Consider the following 22,096-nt stretch of genomic DNA (forward strand, 5'->3'; position numbering starts at 1 on the left):
GTTGGGTCGTGATATAAGGTCATGGTGTGTGTGTGTGTGTTGGGAGGTTATCTGTTATCTGCCTGCATATCTATTTGTCCTGTTTACCTGTCTATCCTTCCCTAAAGGTATGCCTGTCTGTCAGATTGCGTGCCTCTCTGAATGTTTTAGGTCACTCAGTGCTGTCTATCACGGCAGCTTGAGGATGACTGTAGGAGGAGGGAGGATAGGAAGTGAGGACTTCAGAAACGCTAAGTGGAGAAAGTGTATTCGGACTCGGTGTATGGGGAATGGCTGCTGGGAATACCCTTGTTGTTCTGTTTGCACACAACCATTACTACAATCAAGCTGCAGTTATTCTTTGTGTTTTATGAGTGCCTTAGCCATGAGGTAAATAGAGAAAGACTTGCAATATCATGTCATAATAAAAGCACAAATTTTTACTGTCCTTATAACAGTGTCATGGTTTTGCCGTTAAGTTTGGAATATAATATTTGTATTTGTGAGTAAATGGAGGTATACCGTCTCCTCTCTTCTTTCTAATCTTCTCTAGATTTACACTTTCTTTTTCTCCTTTTCGTCCTTTCTCTGCCCTTATGTTTTTCTGTCTTACATTTTTTTTATTTTTCTTCACTCTTACTTTTATGTATGACCTCCTCTTCTCATCACCAGTTCTCCTCCTGAACCTTTGAGCTCCTCTTTACCCCATGTCTCTTTCTCTCGCGCCTCTTTCTGGTTCCAGCACAGTCTCTCAGGTCCTTTTTTCCCCATCTGCTCTGCTTTTATTGCTCATATATCCTTTTTTTCTCTATTGCCCTCCCCTGTGCCTTCTTGTATAACCCCTGATATCCATCCCTCTTTTCTCCCACTTCTGCTCTAGTTTCCCTTCCCCATTCACCCTGTTCTTGACTTCCTTTGACGTTTGAAGGAGAGTGGGGATCCACTCAGCTGACAAAGGGAGAGGCGATGACGTCACAGTTAGACATGATACACCAGCATCTGCTCTGGTCTAAAAATACACACCACAGGGCACACACAGTCAGTCTGCAGCTGCACTCAGCATTTGTTTCCACCTCCACGCTCTACTGAGATGGCCCAGCTTTTACACAACTGGGGCTTGTGGGCACGCAGGGTTATGTGCTGCTGGCCCACAACTGAGGAGCTTTGATGTGTTTACATATTAAGGTTTAAAGTCTCTTGGTGGGTAAGGGTGTAGGGCGGAGGTTTGCTGCTATGAACACAAAGGAAGGTTGGCATAATTCGATTAACATCCAACCTGTCATTTACTGCACAAATTAATTTCAACTTTCTTGTTGGAATTCTCTTGTCAAATTGATCAATGCTTTCATTGTGAATTACATTCATTAAAACCTAATACATTGAAAATATTGAGAAAAAGTGAATTTGCATTAAGAGAAATAAACTACAATGCCATATACTGTAATAATGTATTCAATTTACCCTTAAAGGCATGTGGTTCAGAAAATATCAGGCTGGTCTGTTTCTATGTCAATATTTCAGTCTTTCATATATTCCAGGTATTCCCCAAAATCCCATAGATGTAATGTATTACAACTCCAATTGGGTGAACAATGTTTGCAGGTATATACAGTACAGTATCAACTGTGATTCACATCACCATTCATTATTTTACACAGCAAAACTATTTAACATTTGGTGCATGTAGATGTTGTCTATATTTTTTTTACCTCAGAAAAAATGATATCAGAGAGTTGATTTTGTTTTACAGAAAATGCACTTTAATTACAATAATGTGATCGTATTTACCAGTGTAATGAAATCACCCTACTTTATTTCATGCTAACATTAGCTGGCTAGCTAACATTAGCTGAGGACGAGCTTCCACAACTAAGTAGCTGAATTAGCTTACTTGTTAAGAAGCATATCTTGGATAGAAAGACTCTTAATATTTGCAATTATCAAATTAACATTACAAACTTAGGATAATACTGGTGTTACATTTAAATAATTATTTTGAGAAACATTATGAAGATTCAAAGAGTGTACAGAATCTGGCAGTGACGTTAATCTACAGTGTAACAAAGATAAACCTTTATAGTTGTTTACTACAGTAATCTCTAATTATTACCACATTGTTTCCAATGTGTAAAATATCAGGTAGTATCTACCTCTCAGTACTCAGCTGACCTCAATTTGTCCCCTCCTCCTCTTGCATCAGTGCAACTGTTTGTGAACTAAGCTGGTTTACTGTTGCATATCGATGGCAGAAGTTTCCAGACTGATTGAGGAAACCTGAACAGTCGCAGCAACAGACGCTCCCCCCAGTAATCTCTGTCTTTGAGCAAGGCACTGGATACCTGTAACTCCTCTGGTTCTCAACAGTGTAGGGTTGTGTGATTTCTCAGTAGCTCCCTGATGCTGAGTGGGTGTTTGTGTGTGACCCTCCCCGACCCTGCGTTTGCTCCCCGAGGCCATCACTGTAAATAAGAGTGTGTTCTTAGTGAAGTTGCTGGGCTGAATAATTAGTCTTTTTTTATCTGCACTGCTTTTGTGCTCATACAGTATATGCTTCTTCAACAAGACCCTTTCTGTCCTTATCTTCCGCTCTGTTATCTTGGCTACATCCGCTACTTTTATGATAATTGATGAATGTCATTATAGTGTGGGTTTGGTATTGAAACTGTTTAAATATTTACCTGAAATGTAAAAAAAAAAAAGATGGCTTCTTTGAGACTTATTTAACCAGAGAATGACATTAATCAGACATGGCATACACTTTTATCCAGACTAGCATCAATTATAAATTGATTTTACTGGTGAGATGTAATATTTCTGCACACATTTAAGAAATGTTTAAAAAATAAATGTTTTTAATAATACCTTTCTCTGTTTTGTCTCCTCTTTGTGCTTGCGTGTATGTTTGTGTCTTTTGTCCTTCTGTTGCCTGTGTTGGCATGTAACTAGGGAAGTGGAGCAGGCCGGTCTGTCGGACTTAGAGATCATCTCCCAGCCAGTGGAGAATGAGAACCAGTACTTGGCTCCTCCGGTCCAGCTGGTGAGTTTTGGCTACAGAGATCTGCCCCTCGCAGCTCTTGACCTCTCGCTGGCTGGCTCGCAGCTCCTCTCCAATGCAGATGAAGATGAAAACAGGGAAGGGTGAGTGACGCCAATGTTGTATAGTGAGCATTGTACTATGGGATTTGATTTGTTTGTTATCTCAGCAGGAGGATTATGCGAGCACGTGAGTGTGCACCTTTTTGCCTGTCCATGGCTAATCTCATATTCTGATGCAGCAAACTGCATTATGTTTTTGGTGGCCAGTTATGGCTGCATGCTCACGGTTGCGATGAGTTTCAATGAAGTGTGTTTTACAATGCCGTACAGCCCATTGGTGAGACGGAGGGGCTACCAATTGTGGGTTGTATTCATTCAATCACACAATACAGCGCTGGTCGTTGCAGAGACACCCGATCTGCCTCCTTCTGAGTGTGACTTTCTGTATTTTAATATAGTTTGCCTCTGTGGCAAGTGTGAGTGACAGACGTTTGATCATTTATTGGCTTCAAACTGCTGTTTCTGTGAATTCACAGTGACAATGATTTGCTTCTGTTAACAATTTGGCAACAGGGAGGTGTCAGTAACACACTGGAAGTATTTTATCCTACTGTGGATGACTTTTCCGAAATGATTTGGAAGTGGCACGAACACAGACACATAGTCAGTGTTGAGCCAACAGATTCCTGCATCTTATGAAAAGACTCACACAACTAAACATACCACTCTTCTGAAAAGCCCAATAAAACATTACTGTCCGTATTTATCTCTTTATACCCTGAGCTTATCATGTTATATGTTTGTTCGAAAAACCGAACATATTTTTGGTAACTGATTAGATTTTTACTTGTTTAGCACCCCTTCACTAATCTCAGCTTGCTTCAGATGATTCCCTGTCATCTCTTTCTCTTACTTCATTGCATCATTAGTGATTCAACATCATAGTGTATATACAAACTACTAAACATGTCTAAGCTAAGCTTCAAATCCATTCCAAATTGTTTTACATTACATTTTGTTTGTTGCAGGATAAATTCAGTATTTTTGTTTTACTCTTGGTACTAGCTTAGTCCAGTGTGAAGATGTTTTCCCTTTTATACAGGTTACAGTTAAACTCACCAAAGAAGAACATGATGGCTGCTTTACAATGGCACCTGCAGCTGTTTTCAATAAACATTTAATCGTTTTTGCCAAAAAGCATCCACGACACAAACACACACACGCACTCTCTCTCTCTCTCTCTCTCTCTCTCTCTCTCTCTCTCTCTCTCTCTCTCTCTCTCTCTCTCTCTCTCTCTCTCTCAGGCTCTCTCTCTCTCTCTCTCTCTCTCTCTCTCCCTTAAATGCCACATAGTATGCATGATTATCATCCATCATGTACTAAGTCTCCCTCCCCAAGTCCTTGACTTGCTGTCCCTGTTGCTCAGTATTGCGTCCATTTATCATTAAATGACAACCTCTGGGTTGTCCAGCGTCCATAAGTTAACTGAGATCAATTCATCATTTCAGACTAAATATCCGCACTCTTCCCTGTGCCAGCTGACAATAGGGGCCTTTATTGTAAGTGACATTTTGCAGCGCAGGAGCCGATAATATCCCACTCTTAATTTCTTGTAATTCTTTTGTACTATCTCACTATACATGCCGTCACGTTCAATTATTGTGTTGTTTCTCACATGGGTGATCAAAGGTGGCTGTTAAAGGAACTGCAACACTTCCAGTTGTTTAATGTCATTAATATGGTACTTTTTGAAGTCATTCATAACCTACAAATTGCCACAGACTGTTCTTGACTGATTTGTAAGTGCGTTTTGTTATGATTTGTTTGAAACCACTCATCATTACTTGGTACTCACTTTTTATTTTTAGTATTCATACTTTTATGTTTCCTCTTGTTGTGAATTCTGTTTGTCTGATGTCGGCTTCCACTGCACTATGCACATATGGGACTCAATCAGGTCTTGTCAACTTCAAGAGTTCAAGAAACAAAGCAATATACGTAGATTAATTACACAGATAAAAAAGAGAAATTACTGTTATGATTTTCAAGGTTATGACGCCATTACAAAGGCATGTTAAACTTCTGACCTGCTGATCGCGGTTCTGCTTTTTCCGCTTTAACATGATTGTGTGAAATGCTGGTATGGCATATGGATATGAGGTCACATCACAGCTGTCCTTTTGATTAGTCACAACATAAACAGATTTTTTTTTTCACTGTGCAAAACCTGCTCACTGTCCATTCCATCCATTCTGTCCAGCAACTCTGACTCAAACCTGGCTCTTAACACAAGCTCTCACTGGGATGCACATAAACACCATAAGCTGTAGTACAGGATCCAACACACACACACACACACACACACACACACACACACACACACACACACACACACACGCCAAATCCATACACACCACCCCATCCAAGTGCTCCGTTTGACACAAAATCAGGTCTCACTCCATTGGTTCCCTTCACTAGGCCAGTCATGGCCAGAAACAGATGGATTTCACAGACGCACCATCAACAGTAGGCAGTCCCGACACTCACACTGCACTTGTATCACAGCCAGTTCAACCCTTGTGTGTCCTATTTCATATCAGGGTCAGTGATAGCATGTATATCCATCCCTATGCATAATGGATAGATGTGCGTATGTTTACTGTGATTGTCTTTGCTGTCTTGGGCTGGTGTTGTTAGAAAACATTTAGTTCACACTAATTACTTAGACATGCTGTATTTCCTATTGTTGCTCAACCTGTGAAGAACCTGTAAGGCTGATTAGGCCAAGAGTCGGCCTATAACTGGGTCACGGGCCTGCTATTGTTGAGTAATCACAAAACAAGACTACCAATATGTTCAAATGAGCTTGGGTCCAGGGGGCAAGAGACTAAAGTTGTGGTCCAGAGGCTGAAAAACTGTAAGAACCCCTGCTGTAAGAAGCTCTATCAACACTGCGGTGAAGGTTATTTTACCAGTGAGCCCAATTTACTCAAACTGTGCTTAGTGCGATGGGGTCACTATTTCATATTCAAGTCATTAGTGCGAAATGTCTGCCTGTAAAAATGCTGCCAGTGGGAGTTGTAAAAGTCATCATTCTTTCATTTAGCTTTAATGAAATTCCATTTAAATCCACCAGGCATGAGCTCCAGTAATGTGTGTGTTACATCTCCACTATACCTTAAATGCTATACTAATCTCTCACATTAATCACCATCACCTATACCTCTTGCTTTGTGATAATAAAGGTAACATATCAAGAACCCTTGCTAGGTCTCGCGTCACATCAGGTGTTTTTGCCAACCTGGGACATTTTTAGACAGAATACATTGAAATAGTGAGAATCAGCACTTAAAGAGGAAAAAAACCAGAGAGCGTGTGAAGAAAAGATGCCTCCTCTGACATTAAGGCCATTAGAATCAGTAAGATGTAGCGAGAGAGCGTCTCACTGAATGTGTCAGTCAGCCTGCTGCCTCCCAGGACCCTATTCTATTTTATTCTGTGGATTTCAGCACCGCTGGGCTTTCAGTGATTACACCTGTGCCTCCGTCTCCTCATTACCGTATCGATCTACCTCTCAAACAGACAGCGGCCATTAGCCTCGTTAAATGACATTCACGAGCGCAACAGTGGGCGGCTTTCTCATGTCGGCGCTTTGACATCAGCTACCTGTGAATTGACTTTGTTGGGTCGTAACCGAATGTAAGCCCCACCAGGCCCATATCTGTGTTTGCTTTCAGAATGCAGATAGGACAAACTGGAGTTCATCTAGCAGAGAGACCAATTGCTGAACTCACTTTTAGGGGAAATGGGGCAGAGGAAATTAACCTTTTATGTACGTCTAGAATGATGAAGTGAAGTTGAGAGAATGCGAGACAGCGACAGTGGGAGGGCAATCCACAGACACCAAAATGAAAATGCATGTGGGAGAGGAATCAGTTAGCTGCTCCACTGACTCTACCTGGGAAAGTGGATTGCCACACCACCACCACACCTCAACCCCTCCACTCCCAGCCTGCATTAGCTGGCTCATTGGCTTCCTGAGATAGTGAAGCAGCGTCATGAAGAAAGCTGTGCATGGGAAATGTTTAGGCATGCTCTTGTAGTGATGTTTTGCAGAAAGAGAGCGCCCACTCCTGAAAGTGAAAATGTCACAACCACGGTAGAGGTGTTTCATCAACATGGCGACGGCTCATTGGGCGAGGGGTGGAAGTTATTCTCACTGGCAGTTTGGGAATGCCTCGCTGTCAGCAAAACTTTTCTCATCTACTTATTACAGGAAGAAAATGAAAAATATGCAAACTAAACAGATATATCCTTTGTTGTAGTGTGTTAAAAGTTTACATGAAATTGAATGTACCATCTTGTACTCGCAGTTATTGAACTAATCAGTTTTGTTGACGAGTCCTTGAAATTGAAACTGCAGGGGGGAAAAAAAAATCCCACATTTACTTGTTGGGAGCATATTGCAGGCTGTTTTTTTTTTCCTCACAGGTTTACAGATTAGATGCTGAAAGAACACAGCTTTGTGTTATTATGCTTTGCCTATACTGTATGGTTGCAGAGTGTTTAATAGCAGGAAGCAAGCAGAGGAGATTAATCAAGAGGAAAGGCTCCTGTGTCAAGCTGCCACTGTGTGATGAAGCACCTACTGTCAGCCATGTTTGCATATCCTAGCCTGTAGCATAGTGAAGGTGGAGCTGACCTTACTGCTATCTCTCGTATACTGCGCTGCCCTCACTTCACATGACGGCAAAGCAGTCACTCACACGACCCGTCCTCTCTCTCTCTCACACACACACACACACACACACACACACACACACACACACACACACACACACACACACACACACACACACACACACATATTTGTACATGCATGAACAGAAACGCAGCACATAGAGTATTTATAAACTGAGAGAGCGAGAGAGAGAATAATGCCAGGCCTGAAATGCTTTCTCACTGTACTACATAGTGGTTGCTAATCTAATCCTCTGTAATCATGGTTCACTTCATATTCCAGTTTATACTGCGCTGTCACATCTCATTATGAACAATGGTGTTCCTTCATCGATGCTTCTGCACATTTAGATAGGCTTTTTCTTTCTCTCTCTTTCACCACCATTCTACGTATTTCTGTATTCCTTATGATTTTTTCTCTTGCTTCTTCTCCTATTCTTTCAGTTTACTCTTTTCTTTTCACACTCACTGTCTCATCTTTTTTCATCGTTTTCCGCCCCTCGTTTTCACACAAAGTAGGCCTTCCCATGCTGAAAACCAACCTGCGCTGTAACTCAACTAAATGCCAAAAAAAGCAGCGCATGTTCTCTATAAATCAGACCGTACACACTTGTCAGCACATCATACTGACCTACCAGAGGCCCCTTCAGGAGCCTCTTGGCTCACAGTCCTGTGGTGAGGGTGAAGACAGGTGGACAGGTTGGAGATTTCCAGCACCCGTTTACTGTATTGTTGCCTAACACAGTGTTCCTATCAGGAGAGATGTGGGCGACATTGTGGGAGGTGGTTTTTCGAGCTAGCATCAGGGGGCAGTTGCAGTGTTAGCAGTTTTGGCGTCATGGTAAGTGGAGTGTGGTTATTAATAGAGTTGGGCCCATCCATCTTCCTGTCTAGGAGAAATGCTGGGAGGACCAAGGTGGCGTGGGCCTGTGTTCAGCACTTTCATGGCCGCCCACTCTCCTCCTAGTCATCAAGCTGCTTTTGTTTGTTTGCTCACTTTTTTTTAAGCTGAAGGTTTTTTTTTGGTGCATTTCAGCTTGTATCTGTGTAGGCGAGTGCTGGTGTGTGACTTTGTCAGGTAGAACAAAGAATGTCAGCGAGGGAGATTTGAAGGACAGACCTCATATGCGACTTGTATTTATGGTTTAAACTGGCAATTAAATAGTCACTGGTGTCACAAATATGTTTAAAAATCTTCTAGTTTGCAGCATCTGCTCAGAGGGCATAACATGCTGACTTTTGAAAGTTGATCTCCTCTTAGAGAAACAGTTTAAGTCAAAAATATTGGACTTAACCCTGGTAGACAACAACATCCACAGTCATGTAGGACGACCGTCACTGAGTAATGTGACTATGACAGGATACCTCACAAAACTATTCTCAACTTTAACTCTGTTTAAAGGAGAGACAGAACGTATAATTAAATATAGCCCTGAAACTCGACTCCAACCTAAAGCCAATAGTATGTAAAATACTACTTTTTAGCATAGCCCCTGAGACCCCACAAGCTGCTGCAATACCTGCTCAGTGGCTGAATATGCTGCTGCCTGCGACTGTGGTAATATACACACGTAAAACGCTATAGAAAAGGTCAAGGTGTAGAGTACGATGCTGACAATGTGACAAGGGGAAGTACTTGGACTCATTATTATCTGATAACACCTGGATAAAAGCCTGCAGTGTAGAAAAATCTTAAGATTCAAGTTGCCAGACTGGCTCACCAAACCACCCAACCCTCCCCCACTGTTGTTACAAGTGCACACCTGAGCAGTGGAATGATGTCACCTCCCATCCCAGTGATGGCTGTGTGGCTGCCAGACGCAGAGACAGAAGCATATGTTGCTGATACGGCTGTTCCAAATGTGCATGGAGTGCAGGGTTAGGTACCAACACCAGATGGTTCATCTAAATCTGTAGTAAGCAACGGGGGGAAAGGAGGAAAAACCAAGTGCTCCCACCCTCTGCCTCCCACCAGCTTTAGGACAAGGGTCCAAATGTTCCATTTTGGAAACAACTACTGGCCCATTTGCAAGTTTCAGAAAATGGTTAAGGAAGGAAAATAAACATGGCTCTTTGCATATCATCGCAACTATCTCTAAACCCTTAACAGATTTGTGCAATCTATATACTGTGGGGTCCAGCACGGCATTCTTACTTCACATGATGCAACTTTGTTAGAGGAGGGGAAAAAGTCAAATGTTGAAGTCTTGCCTTTTGAAATTATGCATTCTCTGATGGCGCTCACCTGGTAGAGCCAATTTGGCCTGATTTAATTAGAGAGCACAGGAAGTCGTCTGAGACAGCGACCTGGGAATGACCGGCCTCCCTGTTATCTCCCAGGCTTCTTAATTCCGCTGCCACAGGGATGGCTGCTGGCCAGCATAGTGTACAAGTTCATCGTTTGTCAAATAGATGTTTTCTTTCCATCTTGAGGATAAACCTTTTACGTCAGAGATTCTCCAAATGATGAAAAATGATGAAATAGTACTTTTATTCCAGGACTTTAGAGCCACATGTGTTCAAATGAGGTAATTTACCCTCCAACCATACTCTTCTTTCTATAAATACCCCAATTGTTAATTGTTAATAGCAGCCCATTAGACCTAAAACTAAAACACGACATTGTCATTATTAGATTGAATTAAGTTTCACTATCATTAATTACTCCTTTTATTAGTTATTATGTACAATATTCAGACAATTATCTGGTAGTTTTGACACACAAATCCACAAACAATTATGCAAACTATTAGCACATACAGTATGTCTATGTTAACACTCCGCCTATCCAGGTAATCTGTTGTGTATTTTGTCTGTCCTGACTTAAGCTGTGCCAAGTTTTACACATCTTTCTATGTTCGCTGGTGGTGTGACCATTCATATACCTAAATAGATATTAGAGAGGGTATTATGACATGTTTACAAAACCTCTAAGCAGATTATAAAACATCATTAAAACTAAAAATTACAAGATTTGTTTCAATCAATACAAATACAATCTTATACAAAAATTGAATTGTTTGTTTTTATGAAGAAAAATGACTGAAACAAAGTAAAAAGGATAACATTTTGAATTTTTGGTGGTTTACACTGACTTCAGAGCAGATTTAATGATTTTTGGGACGGTGGTAAAAGAAATAGTCTCGAGTGTATAGACCAGCTGCTATAATCAAACAACACGGGGATCTGTATCTGCCAATATGGATCATCAATGATCGGCAATTAGTATCGGTGGCAAAGAAACATGATCAAGGATCTCTACAAGTTATATTTGCTCCCTTTTTTCTTTTGTGCTGATCCGATCAGTGATCCGATCAGTGAGTTTTATGATCCGTTGCACCACTTTCGCTGTCCACAGGCTGCACTATTTGCCGTATTGATAATATGATAATGGTCACAAAGAAATACATGCACAGCTCAAGTCAATTAACCCCTATCCTCAAATCACAGGTGCAGACTGGTGGCAGAGTGGCTAATATTCACAGTGTGACTTAATAACAGATAACAGACAGGGATCAAGTGTCAGAGCAAAAAACCATTAGTGGAGCTTTGATGGCCTTGATGGTGTAATCTGTTTTTCTTTAGCTCTGTATTAAAAGATAATTTATCTGGTGAAGAACAACATTAATTCTAACCCCCCATGATCCCCTTAAACACAAATAGTAACACAATGTGGGTGTTGTAGGTTCAAAGGGTCAGTCATCAAAAAACACATAAAAACATATCTGAGTCCAGCAAGTTTGAGGGTGAAGATGGGGTTTGACTGCACTTATTTGTTGGGCTCAAAGCTGATATAACAACAATAATAATAGTAGTAATAATATCGATAATGATAATGATCCACCTTGTTATCATATAGCCCAATCAAATTGTTCACTTATATTTGATCGTCTTGATCGCACCACGTACAGTCTGATTAGCCTTCCTCATCCATGAAGTCAAAATCAAGTTTTGTTTTGTTTGCTGCATCTTAAATGAGCTCCACAACACCTTCTCTCTCAGATCAACTGTCACTTCAGCTGAGATCTCTAGCTAACTGCAGTCTATAGTAACCGTATACCGATCTAGGCCGACTCTGATTGGCTGCGCACATGTGAATGCACACATATATGGTATACGAGCACAGAATACAGAATACACACACACACACACGCACACACTGACCTTCCTGTCCCCTTGCAACATAAAAATGAGTCTTTCCCCAGCGTTCCCACAGGACTGTGAGGAAAAGCTGAACACCAGTTACCCTTGTTCATTGTGTTCCTCGTGTGCACTCGAGGAACAGCTCACATTACATTTAAGCCTCTAGTTGCAGGTTAATGTAATCTGAATCATGTGTTTCTTGTATTATGTATGTAACATTAAATATGGCTATATATACACACACATATATTTGTGCATCTCTTTGACTTTCTAACAAGAAACTAGCATGACTAGGACTGAAACTAAAGAAGCTGTTATGTAACTGTCACACACAAACAAATGAACAATTTGAATAAATAATATACTTGTCTGACAATACTGATGTAAAAGGGTAAACGCTATATCGTAATATTTCACTTGTCATGTTTCTTTTTAGTTATTGCCAGAGTGAAAGTTAAAAAAACAAAAGCTGCTCTATCTCTGAGCAGAAGTCAGTACCTCAGAGATTTACTGTATATCTTGACTCCACAATCAGTCATTTATTCCGTTGGTTCTGTTTCCACTGAAAGTGCTGCAGGAGTGTTGGCTTGCCTCTTCAATGCTGATGTGTTGTGATCAATGGTGCACAGGCATTGGTAATGGGGAACCTTTCAAATGTAAAATTAATTACCTGCAATCTGACAGCATCAGGGCAACTCAGCATGTATTTTATGCTTAGTTGGTGCTCCTCATGCTTTCTTTAGCATAAAGCATATGTGTGTGTGTTTGTGAGTGTGTGCATTGGTTGTTGAAATGTGAAGTCTGCTGGAGACGCATTATTTTCTACGGGAAGATATGGATGCTGCCTGTCTGGTGTCTGCTTTGTCAGGTGAGGCTGAATTTGCCATTAGCAGACTGTGATTTTCCTTGAAACGACACTTTGAATCCTTCCGCCAGGAAGAGGAGGGTCTTCTTGCCCGTGTCACTTGTCTTGTTTTCTTTTTAACATAAATTCCACGAGTACTGAAGTGCTTCGTGACAGCATGTTGTTTGGCTGTAAATACAATGACTTTACATCGACAAACTCTGGGCCCGGTTCCTTGAAGCCACAAGAGGTTGTGTTTACTTACTGCTGGTCAGTACAAAAGAACAAACTAAAACTGTAGGGTAATAATCTATACCCACATTCATGATGTGTTTTTTTTTTGTATTTTGTGATTATAGCTACTACTAATGTATGCAGGAAATAATTTGTGTCTGTTTAGTAATTTAAATAGTATGTGCTGTGAGGTCAATGTGGAGTGCAACATAACTCATTAAATGACTTCACAGAAACAGTTTTTCTCTTACATACAATACATCGACAGATGCCCTGAGGGTATCTCATGCTTTTCTGTTTCTGCTGATATGTGACTAACATAACAAAGCTTGATAAGTTGAGTTAGCGTGCCAAGATTCATTTTTATAAGTTTGCCTTTGAGTCACTATTTGACCTTTAGTGGTCAGAAATTGGCCAATGCAGCTTTCAAGCTACAGTTGTGAACATTAGTAAAGCAAAAAAAATGAGTAAGACAGTTTTGCTCAAACTGTCACTATATCCCGACAGTAGTTGGGATATAGTGACAGTTTATACATATATACATACATACATTCACACATTCACACAGTGACAGTGCAGGTGGGCTTGAGTATTTGAAAATGTATTTTTTTTCCATAACTTCTAGGTTACAAATTCTAGGATATGAACTTCATATTCACTTTTTTCTCTGTGCACTATACAGCCTGAAGAACAAAATAAAGGTAATGTGTTTGAATCTGGCCGGCTGGGGCTTTTCTGTGTAAAGACGTGTTTTCCAGTGTCTGTGGGTTTCGTCCAGGTGCTTCAGTGGACTTTCCTTGAAACAATAAATTAAGAAGCTAAGGGAACTATAATTACGAATACAACTCTGGTACAGAGTGTAGGTAAAAATATAATAACAATAAATAAGTTTTTCATCTTAAACAGGCTTTCAACTACCAACATTTGACCCTTCCAGAGCCAAAGAAAAGTACTGATCACAATATCATGTCAAGAAACTGTGCAAAGTGCATTTCTCCAATTTTCCCGAAGTTGCTGGTAAAACGGAGAAAGATTGTGAGCATTAGAAATACAGCATAATGTTTCCCAGTGAGGAAGACTGTGAAATGACTTATTCTTTATTGCTGTCTATTGGGCTAAGGATGAATTAGTGTTAAAGCAATACAACCCCCTCCACTGTGGTGGAGTACTTTATCTAATGAGACCATCAGGTGCTGTGAGTCTGACTGTCCCAGTGTTTGGTAGCTCACTCAACATGCTGGTATCGATTACTTTTCCTGATTTAATCTCCCTCCTCTGTTTCCCTGTCCAGCTCCACTCAATCTCACAGGCAGTGGGAAACAGTGACAGCTATATCAACCAGCTCAACACACACCAATGTAGAGAAAGAGAGAAAGCAAGAGAGATAAAGACAGAAGTGCGGAGTGAGAGCAAATTAAGAAAGGCCATTAACTCCATGTTAATGTCCAAAAAGTCTTTTAATTTGACTAAAATGACAAAAGCAATATTTATTTTTGGTAAATCAATATGAGGTTGGTAAAAAAATGTCGATGTGAAAATCCATGAAGCCACAGCGAGTTCGAAAACTAGCAGTTTAAGAGGTGACCTTGTCCACTGTATGTGCTTGTCTACTAGTGACTTGTGCCAGGTGGTTGTGTCAGGCCGTCAGGGCTGAGCGGGTCAGAGAAACAACATTTGCTACTGTTCTGTTGCTTTAATAAGACTCATTAATATACCGCATGTGTCACCAGCAGCGTCTGACTGCGTCCCCTCTGGGCTGGGCTAGTTTTGGCATGACATGAAGTAAGGACACACACATTTACTGAATTTAGCCTATTTGTCTATCGTATCAAAGCAGAGTCTTTGCACTTCCTGTGAACTCGCATCCCTTATTCATCTGTGTGTGTGTGTGTGTGTGTGTGTGTGTGTGTGTGTGTGTGTGAGTGTGTGTGTGTGTGTGTGTCTGTGTGTGTGTGTGTATGTGTGACATTTTGGCTTCCGTGGTAGCCTGTACGAAGACCTGTTATAAATTCTGGACAGATTGTAACCAACAGGTTTATTGCCTTGTTGACTCATTAAAATATCCTTCGATGATGGATTTGATCTTGGCCAAGATGCTGCCTTCCGATGCGTTATGAACAAGCGAGGCTCTCTTTCAAACTGCCAACGGGTAAAATGTACTCGCTGTTGGAATGCATTGATTTTCAAACTACAAGGTTCATTTATTCCTACAACACTGGGATGCATAACAAAATGCTATAGTTGTAGTCCCTTCATGCTACTCACAACAACAGTCACATTCATCCCAGGACACAGGCAGTTCTAGTAGGTATGGTTTTTGGTGGGAATTGTACTTTTTCCCTTTAAACCACAGACGGAATGATGTATACCTTTTTCAAGTATGTGTGGACTCTTAAGACATGCTGTATGTTGAGATTAGTTTTACTTTTAGTAGAATTACTACTGGATGTTTATTGGATTATGCCTCACTCAGTAGTGAAACATAAGGATTTAAAGGATTAGTTTGACATCTGGGGAAAACACTTCGATGAGACGATATGATATGATGCTACAGACAGTGGCCCATTAGCTTAGCTTAGTTTAGCGTAAAGACCAGAAACCGGGAGACATAGCTGGCTCTCTCCAGAGATAAAAATAAATCTGCCTGCCTGCACCTCCAAAGCTCACTGTAAACATATATGCACTGGAATAATAGCAACCAGAAGAGATTTTGGGGGTATGGAAGGTAATTGTAAAATGATCCCCAAAGTGGACTTTAAGTATTTTATTCAGTGGTGTTTATTGTGATTGGCTGCACTGTGACATGATTCCTAGAGCCGTTAAAGAGTGAGGAGAATGTACCCTTATACAGTTTGTGAGAAGAGTATTTCACTTTTACTACTTTACTCCCACTCATGGAGTTTTATTGTTCGGGTAATTTTCTCTTTTTTTTTTTTACTTCCCTGCAGCAGTTGAATGAAGCGTGAAATCATTTGATATAAGATGCACTTTGATGGACTATTTAATCATATGGTTGAAGTTTGCTAAACCATAACCTCTGGAAATGGAGGTTGTTTGAGTCAGTTTAATGTTTAGAAGACTAAAATGCACAGATTTGATTTTTTTGTGTATTTTTTTGTGTGTTTTCTGTGTGCTGCCACAAATCCATAAATCCATAAAGGTGAGAGCATGTTATTACTGGAAGTTGACTGGTGCAAATCCCCAATGTGTCTCATGGACGATGTGGGTGGAAAGAGTGGACGAGTTACTCTCCTCACCGTCAACTGCTGTCTGAAGGTGGCCTTCAGCAGGGCACCACCTTTGAACTGCTCTGCTGTAACAGATCAGCAGCAGTTAGTGAATATGTGAATGGAAAGGGATGCAGAGCTGAAGGACATCATTCACTCAATTATTGTTTTAAATGACAAAAAACAACTTTATATTTAGTGTTTAATGTTCCTATAAACAAAAACGTAATGATCCAAGACTCCCGTTTATTGCATTAGTGTAATTGAATATGAAATGCTCTTACATTGTTACCTACAATTATTATTTAGTTGATTTCTCATTGCCAGATTTTCTTTGGTTGAACAATAGACTTCATAGTTTTCACAATTGCCTCACATCTCACCAGCTGACTTTTCTTGGGGCAAATCAGTGATGCAATATAGCAGCTTGTGTTTGCTTGATTTGTAGTTCCTTTACGTTTGGAAGCATAATGCTGTTGGGTGTGGCTGGTATGCATGAGAAATAAACTGCTGCATGTATCATTGAAATTAACACTGAGAATATGTGACTTGACACTGAGTAGTTAATTATTGGTTAAAATGATTGTCGTTGTCATTTGGTCCTTGCTCATATGTCATGGCAAGATACAATTGCAAAGACCCTCTGACCATCATCACTCTAAAGTTGAGCTTGGTATGTTATGTAGGTTTATGCAATGGAGTCTGATCCTGAGTTTAGCTGTTGTTCTTTTTGTCTCTTCTTGGTCATTAATACACTGTATTAAATGACATATTATATACATAAATTTACTGATTTAATATTTTCTTTATATATGCGGATGTATGTAGGCTGGCATGTAGGCTGGCTCTCAGGATGGCATGATACCTGGCATCCACAGAGTCTCGCCTAGACTCTGGTGGAGCAGATTCTGCACCATCTGGAAGTCGCACATTAGCGCTACCCCACCCAAAGCCAAGAAGATGATTGCTATCAGCATGATTACGTCTTTATTAGATCAGCTGTGCATTGTTTACAGGCTCGTGGCTCTGCCCGAGCCAGCCATGAACGAATAAATACTTTCCTCTAAATAAGCCAATGCAGTGATCAACTCAACAGCAGCTAAATACATTTCCCGCATTAGTGCATTCATTTGTTTCTCTAGGAGAAAATCATAAGGATGTTTGATCTCTTGCAGTTTATTCTTCGGTGATATCATACGTCTTCAGAAATGTCTGTTAGGGTCAGACGAATTCCTAGAGATTAAACTTTGACTGTTGATCTGTTGTAGAGCTTGTGTGAAAATTACACAGTTCACTTTGATCAAATAGCCAAAGAGCCACACAATTAAGAAATGACATGTGTGGCCTCTTCCACTGACTGAGCAGAAGTTAATATGTCAGAAACGAGGAGGTGAACTAGAGAGATGTACTAGTTAATTAAACAGCCAATATAAAGGTAAAAGTAGGACTTTTATTATGGATTAATTTGTTACATTCCAGTTTCAAAGGTAGAACACATCTTCATCCGGCAGTTTTAACGCGAGAACGTGATGTGGTTTAATAGGCTATAATTGGTATTTTAACGGATACATTATCCAGATTCTTCCGTAATGAGTGCAGCATATAGTCAGTTTTGTCACAGTGACAAAATGGAGCCATTTTGCCACCGTTGCAGCTCATATTAGCACCACGCCAAGGAATGAAGACATGATCAGAGGAGAGAAATGCTCTGCCAACGTCTGTCTCCTCAATGCCAGTGCATGGGGAGAAGGGAAAGGTAGCCGGCAGAGCCAACTTTCCACTCCAGCTGGAGAGCCGGTGAGAGGCATGGTTTCTCTCATCTCCTACTGTCAACCATTGTAGTAGCTGGTCTGTAAGACTAGCCACTATTTCTAAATAGCATTGAGACATCTTGCCAGACACTGTAATGGCCTAAATGCTGGATTCTTACAGTACCTGGCAAATTTAGATTTTGTTTTTTCAAGTCTTAAAAAGGCAATCTACTATTTCCTCTGGAGCATATTACAGGCAGTCAGGGGATTGTTAGCTAATGTGTTTGATGTTTAATTGAAAACACATATTTCATAGATACAATTTAATTAAAATTCTCACATTGACATGTAGATGTGCATTAAAGTTAAAATGCATATCAACGGGCCACTGATTTTGCTGAGCGTGAAATCCTGCCCTCTAAGCAGCATCCTCTACAGTGGCTCCCTTCATTGCCATGTAAAAAGGAGTCCATCAATATTCCAGTCACTCCTACAGCTGCTGGTTGAGTCACTAGTTCACAGAGCTTCACTGTCCCTCTCTCTGTCAATGCTGTCTCTGACCACACTTTACTTGGATTAAACAGACATCACCTTTCACAAGTGTAAACTACCACCCTCTGTTGGCCATGTCAGGGAGTTCAAATATCAAGATGAAACCACTGAGACATTGTTCAGCGTTGCACTCAGGCTGGGAATCAATGCAACTATAGATATATCCAATGTCAGTTTAAGCATGGTGGAATATTATTCATTATTCAGGTGTCACATCTTAGTGCGTCACTCAATTTATTCACATTGGTCATACTTTGTCTGAAGGCAACATTGACTTCAAATAATTTAATTTCTGTCTATGAAAGATGAAGTATTAGCTTAATCAGGGGTTTGAGCCCAGCTTACCTTTATAACATGTAGTACATTTTTATTCTTTTGAATATTATGAAGTCTAGAAATGCAATAGAATAAGCCATACTGATACAAATCTACAAATCTTTTTTTTTCTGTTCGCTGTCTTTAGGTCCAACTGGCTGAAGCCCTGTTGCGGTCGCCGGGTGGCCCTGTGGCAAGTCTGTCTGCTCAGCGCTGGCTTCAACTGTATCCTGGTGGCCTGTGTCATCCTGGTGGTGCTTTTCCTGTCTTTGGAGCTGCTGATAGACACCAAACTCCTACAATGTAAATAGCGTGCATGGCTACTTATTTATATCTCCTATTTAAACCTTTATTCTCAAGGGGGAGGTTTGCTGAGCATGCATATTCTTCTCCAGCGACACTGGAGCATAGACTGTGTGACGTTGATAAAACACCTGGGAGGCATCCAGTGCAACATATAGAGGAGTAGCTCCACTTGAGCAGTGGGGAGTTCAATGCTTTAGTGTCCTTGAGTGTTTAACTGAAGCTTTATTAACTCTACTGATACTTTTGCTGCACTGTGACCTACCGGCCAACAGGGTCGGATTAAGAGATCTAAACTAGCTAAAATATATACAATGTGTGTAATCATTCTTATTCTCATTACTCCTATCATTTGCTGTAGCTACTCTGGTACAGTCTTTAACTCATGGCTTTGAGGTAAAACCTTGTCATGATTGACATAATTAGATATAAGGAAGAGCACATCACAGTAAAAAGGTACTGGTTTCAAAAAGTACTGTACTTGAATACAATTATTCAGTTTATGCTAATTTACACTTCTACGTCACTGAAATTCAGAGGAAAATATTGTGCTGTTTATTTATTTTACAACTATAGCTGTACTAGTTACTTTCCAGATAAATATTTTTACATAAAAACTATGAAATATAAATACGATAACCTAATATAATACAATATACTGTTAATATTAAGCAAGTGGGTTCCAACCTTTTGGGCTTAGAAGTCTATGATTTGTTAGTAGTTACTTCTTCCATCACAGGCTTTATGTTGTGAGTGTGTATATTGGTGCATAAGGGACCCTAAACTGTCTGTGAATATGACAATATATGGATTAATGTACTGAATACTGTGACAGTAACACACTGTGGACTTTAACAGTGAGAAACTCAAATCATTTACATGAGTTAGAGTTCAGATTTCTCATTTTATTTCACTACAGTCCATTGACAGTACAATTTACAAAGATTCAAGTCTGGAGATCTACTTGGAAGTGTTGTAGAAATCAACAGGCATGTGATTCCTTCTTAAATAGTCATGTGTATGCATTTAGTGTCCCCTCTTTCCATCACTTCTGTGTGTGCAGTCTTGCCAGTCACAGAGGAGCTGGTGGGGCTGGATGGTAAATGGCTGTGATGGAGAGTGATGGAGAAAGGTGATAATGAACCAAGTCTCTTGTCAATAGCAGCAGGCACTCGTCCCTATCGATTACTGGCCAGCATCCAGCTCTGATGATACCTGAGTCTCGCTGCGGGGACTGCAGGACTCTAGTCACTTCAGATCTGCTGTAATCCGGTGCTTTGTCTGTTGCCACTCCTGCAAGACAAACAGTGGAGTGAGCAACAGGGCGGGAGGGAGTGCACAGAGAGATTAGAGGCGTAGGACATGAGTAGATACAGGTTGGCATTGTGGATTCATAGATGGGCCCTGAGATATGGAAAAAACTAGAAAGCAGCATTTCTAGTTTTCTATGGGTCAAAGTTCAAAATGAACTCAAGCTGAAAAGTTTTTTTTTTTCTTTGTGCTAAACCTTCTTAAATAAAATAGATATTACGAGTTATATTTCCATTGAATGGTAAGACGCATGCTTTTACAAGATATGAGCTAAGATACTTAATGGAATTTAGACATTATTTTTTAATTCATTTGCTCACCTGGTAGAGGAACACCTTGCTTCCTTGTATTGTTTATGGTGCGCTCCTCTTTAGAACTTTGCAGGTTAACATCTGTCCACGTTTCTTCTTTCAACAGTTTCCAATGCTTTCCAATTTGCCAGCATTATCCACTGGATCAGCCTTATCATCTTGTCACTCTTCTTTTCAGAGGTAAGACAATCTATTGTTGTCCATAAAACCATATTTGTGGTACCAGCGTTAATACAAATTCTTTAGTCATCCTTCAGTTATCACGCTAGCCTGTTAGTTTGCAACCTCCTTGCTCTTGGTCCCTTGAATAATGTTATATGGTCACAGAAGTCCTTCATGGGCACAGAAACCCTGATATTTAAAGTGACATATCACATTTCTTTTTAATTAATTATTGAATTAAACCAAACTAAACTTTCTTTAGCCAGATCATATCCTATCTATAGCAGTGCAAACCAGGTACAGGTCTAAGGGAACTGCAGTACGTCGCTGCCATTTCATTTCCTACATCTAGTCTATCGTCTTCTCAGGATTCAGCTTTAGTTTCAGAAATGCTACCTTGAGGCTGGATGGCTGGTCTGTTGTGTAAACCATCATTTTAATTAGTCTTAATAAAATGTTAGCTATTGTTTGATAAGATCGTGTCTTGTCATCACTCTGGAATTGTGAAAAACAAAATGGAGAGGGGAGAACTTGGCCCACAGGCCTCCACTCCAGTGCAAACCAATTACCCTGACAGCCTCAGCCCTAACGCCCGAAACCAAACATTAATTACCAGTGAGCCACTAGGAGCAGTAATTAAAGCTGAGCTTAATGAGCAGTAGGGATGGGGTTACAGCGATACGATCCAGCCAAACACCTTGCCCACTGACATCACAGAAGAAGAGTCATCTGGGAATGGTGTTGGACAGATGTAGCTTATCACCAGCCGGCCCCTCTGCACCAATCGGAAAACAGGATTCGAACATGTGGGTGGGGTCCCTGAAACTTTTCATTTGACACCAGCACTGTTGTCCAACATACACGCTGGATGATGGATTAGCAGGACTAGTCATACATGACACCACGTGCTAATTGGAGTATAAATCAATGACCCTGCTCAACAAAGAGCCCCACAACCACCAGCATTTTAAAAGCACAATGTAAAGTTTGATAGGTGATTGTATTGTGATGTTCTTCTGTAAGTCAAATATCAAGATCAGGGAACATATTTGCCCCAGATATGATAGCTTTATCAAATAGTTATCTGTAAGTGCTTGTAAAAGGGTGTTTTTTCTATGTTCTTTGAGATGTTCCTCGGATGTGTCACAGGCAAATCAATGATAGTGTTCTGTATCTGTGCATGTATTG

The 22,096-nt window shown here is 40.4% G+C and overlaps 1 protein-coding gene across 1 annotated transcript in view; it reads left to right on the top strand.

The window, feature by feature from the left end:
- The first annotated feature begins 364 nt into the window (after positions 1-364).
- Positions 365-22,096, top strand: part of LOC142969763 (transmembrane protein 266-like) — a 33,326-nt gene continuing 11,594 nt past the window's right edge. The window contains exons 1-4 of the mRNA XM_076109764.1: positions 365-369; positions 2,926-3,117; positions 18,970-19,124; positions 20,853-20,926. Coding sequence (XP_075965879.1) covers positions 365-369; positions 2,926-3,117; positions 18,970-19,124; positions 20,853-20,926 — 426 coding nt within the window. The remainder of the gene's footprint in view (positions 370-2,925; positions 3,118-18,969; positions 19,125-20,852; positions 20,927-22,096) is intronic.

This window comes from Anarhichas minor, unplaced genomic scaffold (genome assembly GCF_050575085.1).
Source record: "Anarhichas minor isolate MPS153535 unplaced genomic scaffold, ASM5057508v1 ptg000042l, whole genome shotgun sequence".
NCBI lineage: Eukaryota > Metazoa > Chordata > Actinopteri > Perciformes > Anarhichadidae > Anarhichas > Anarhichas minor.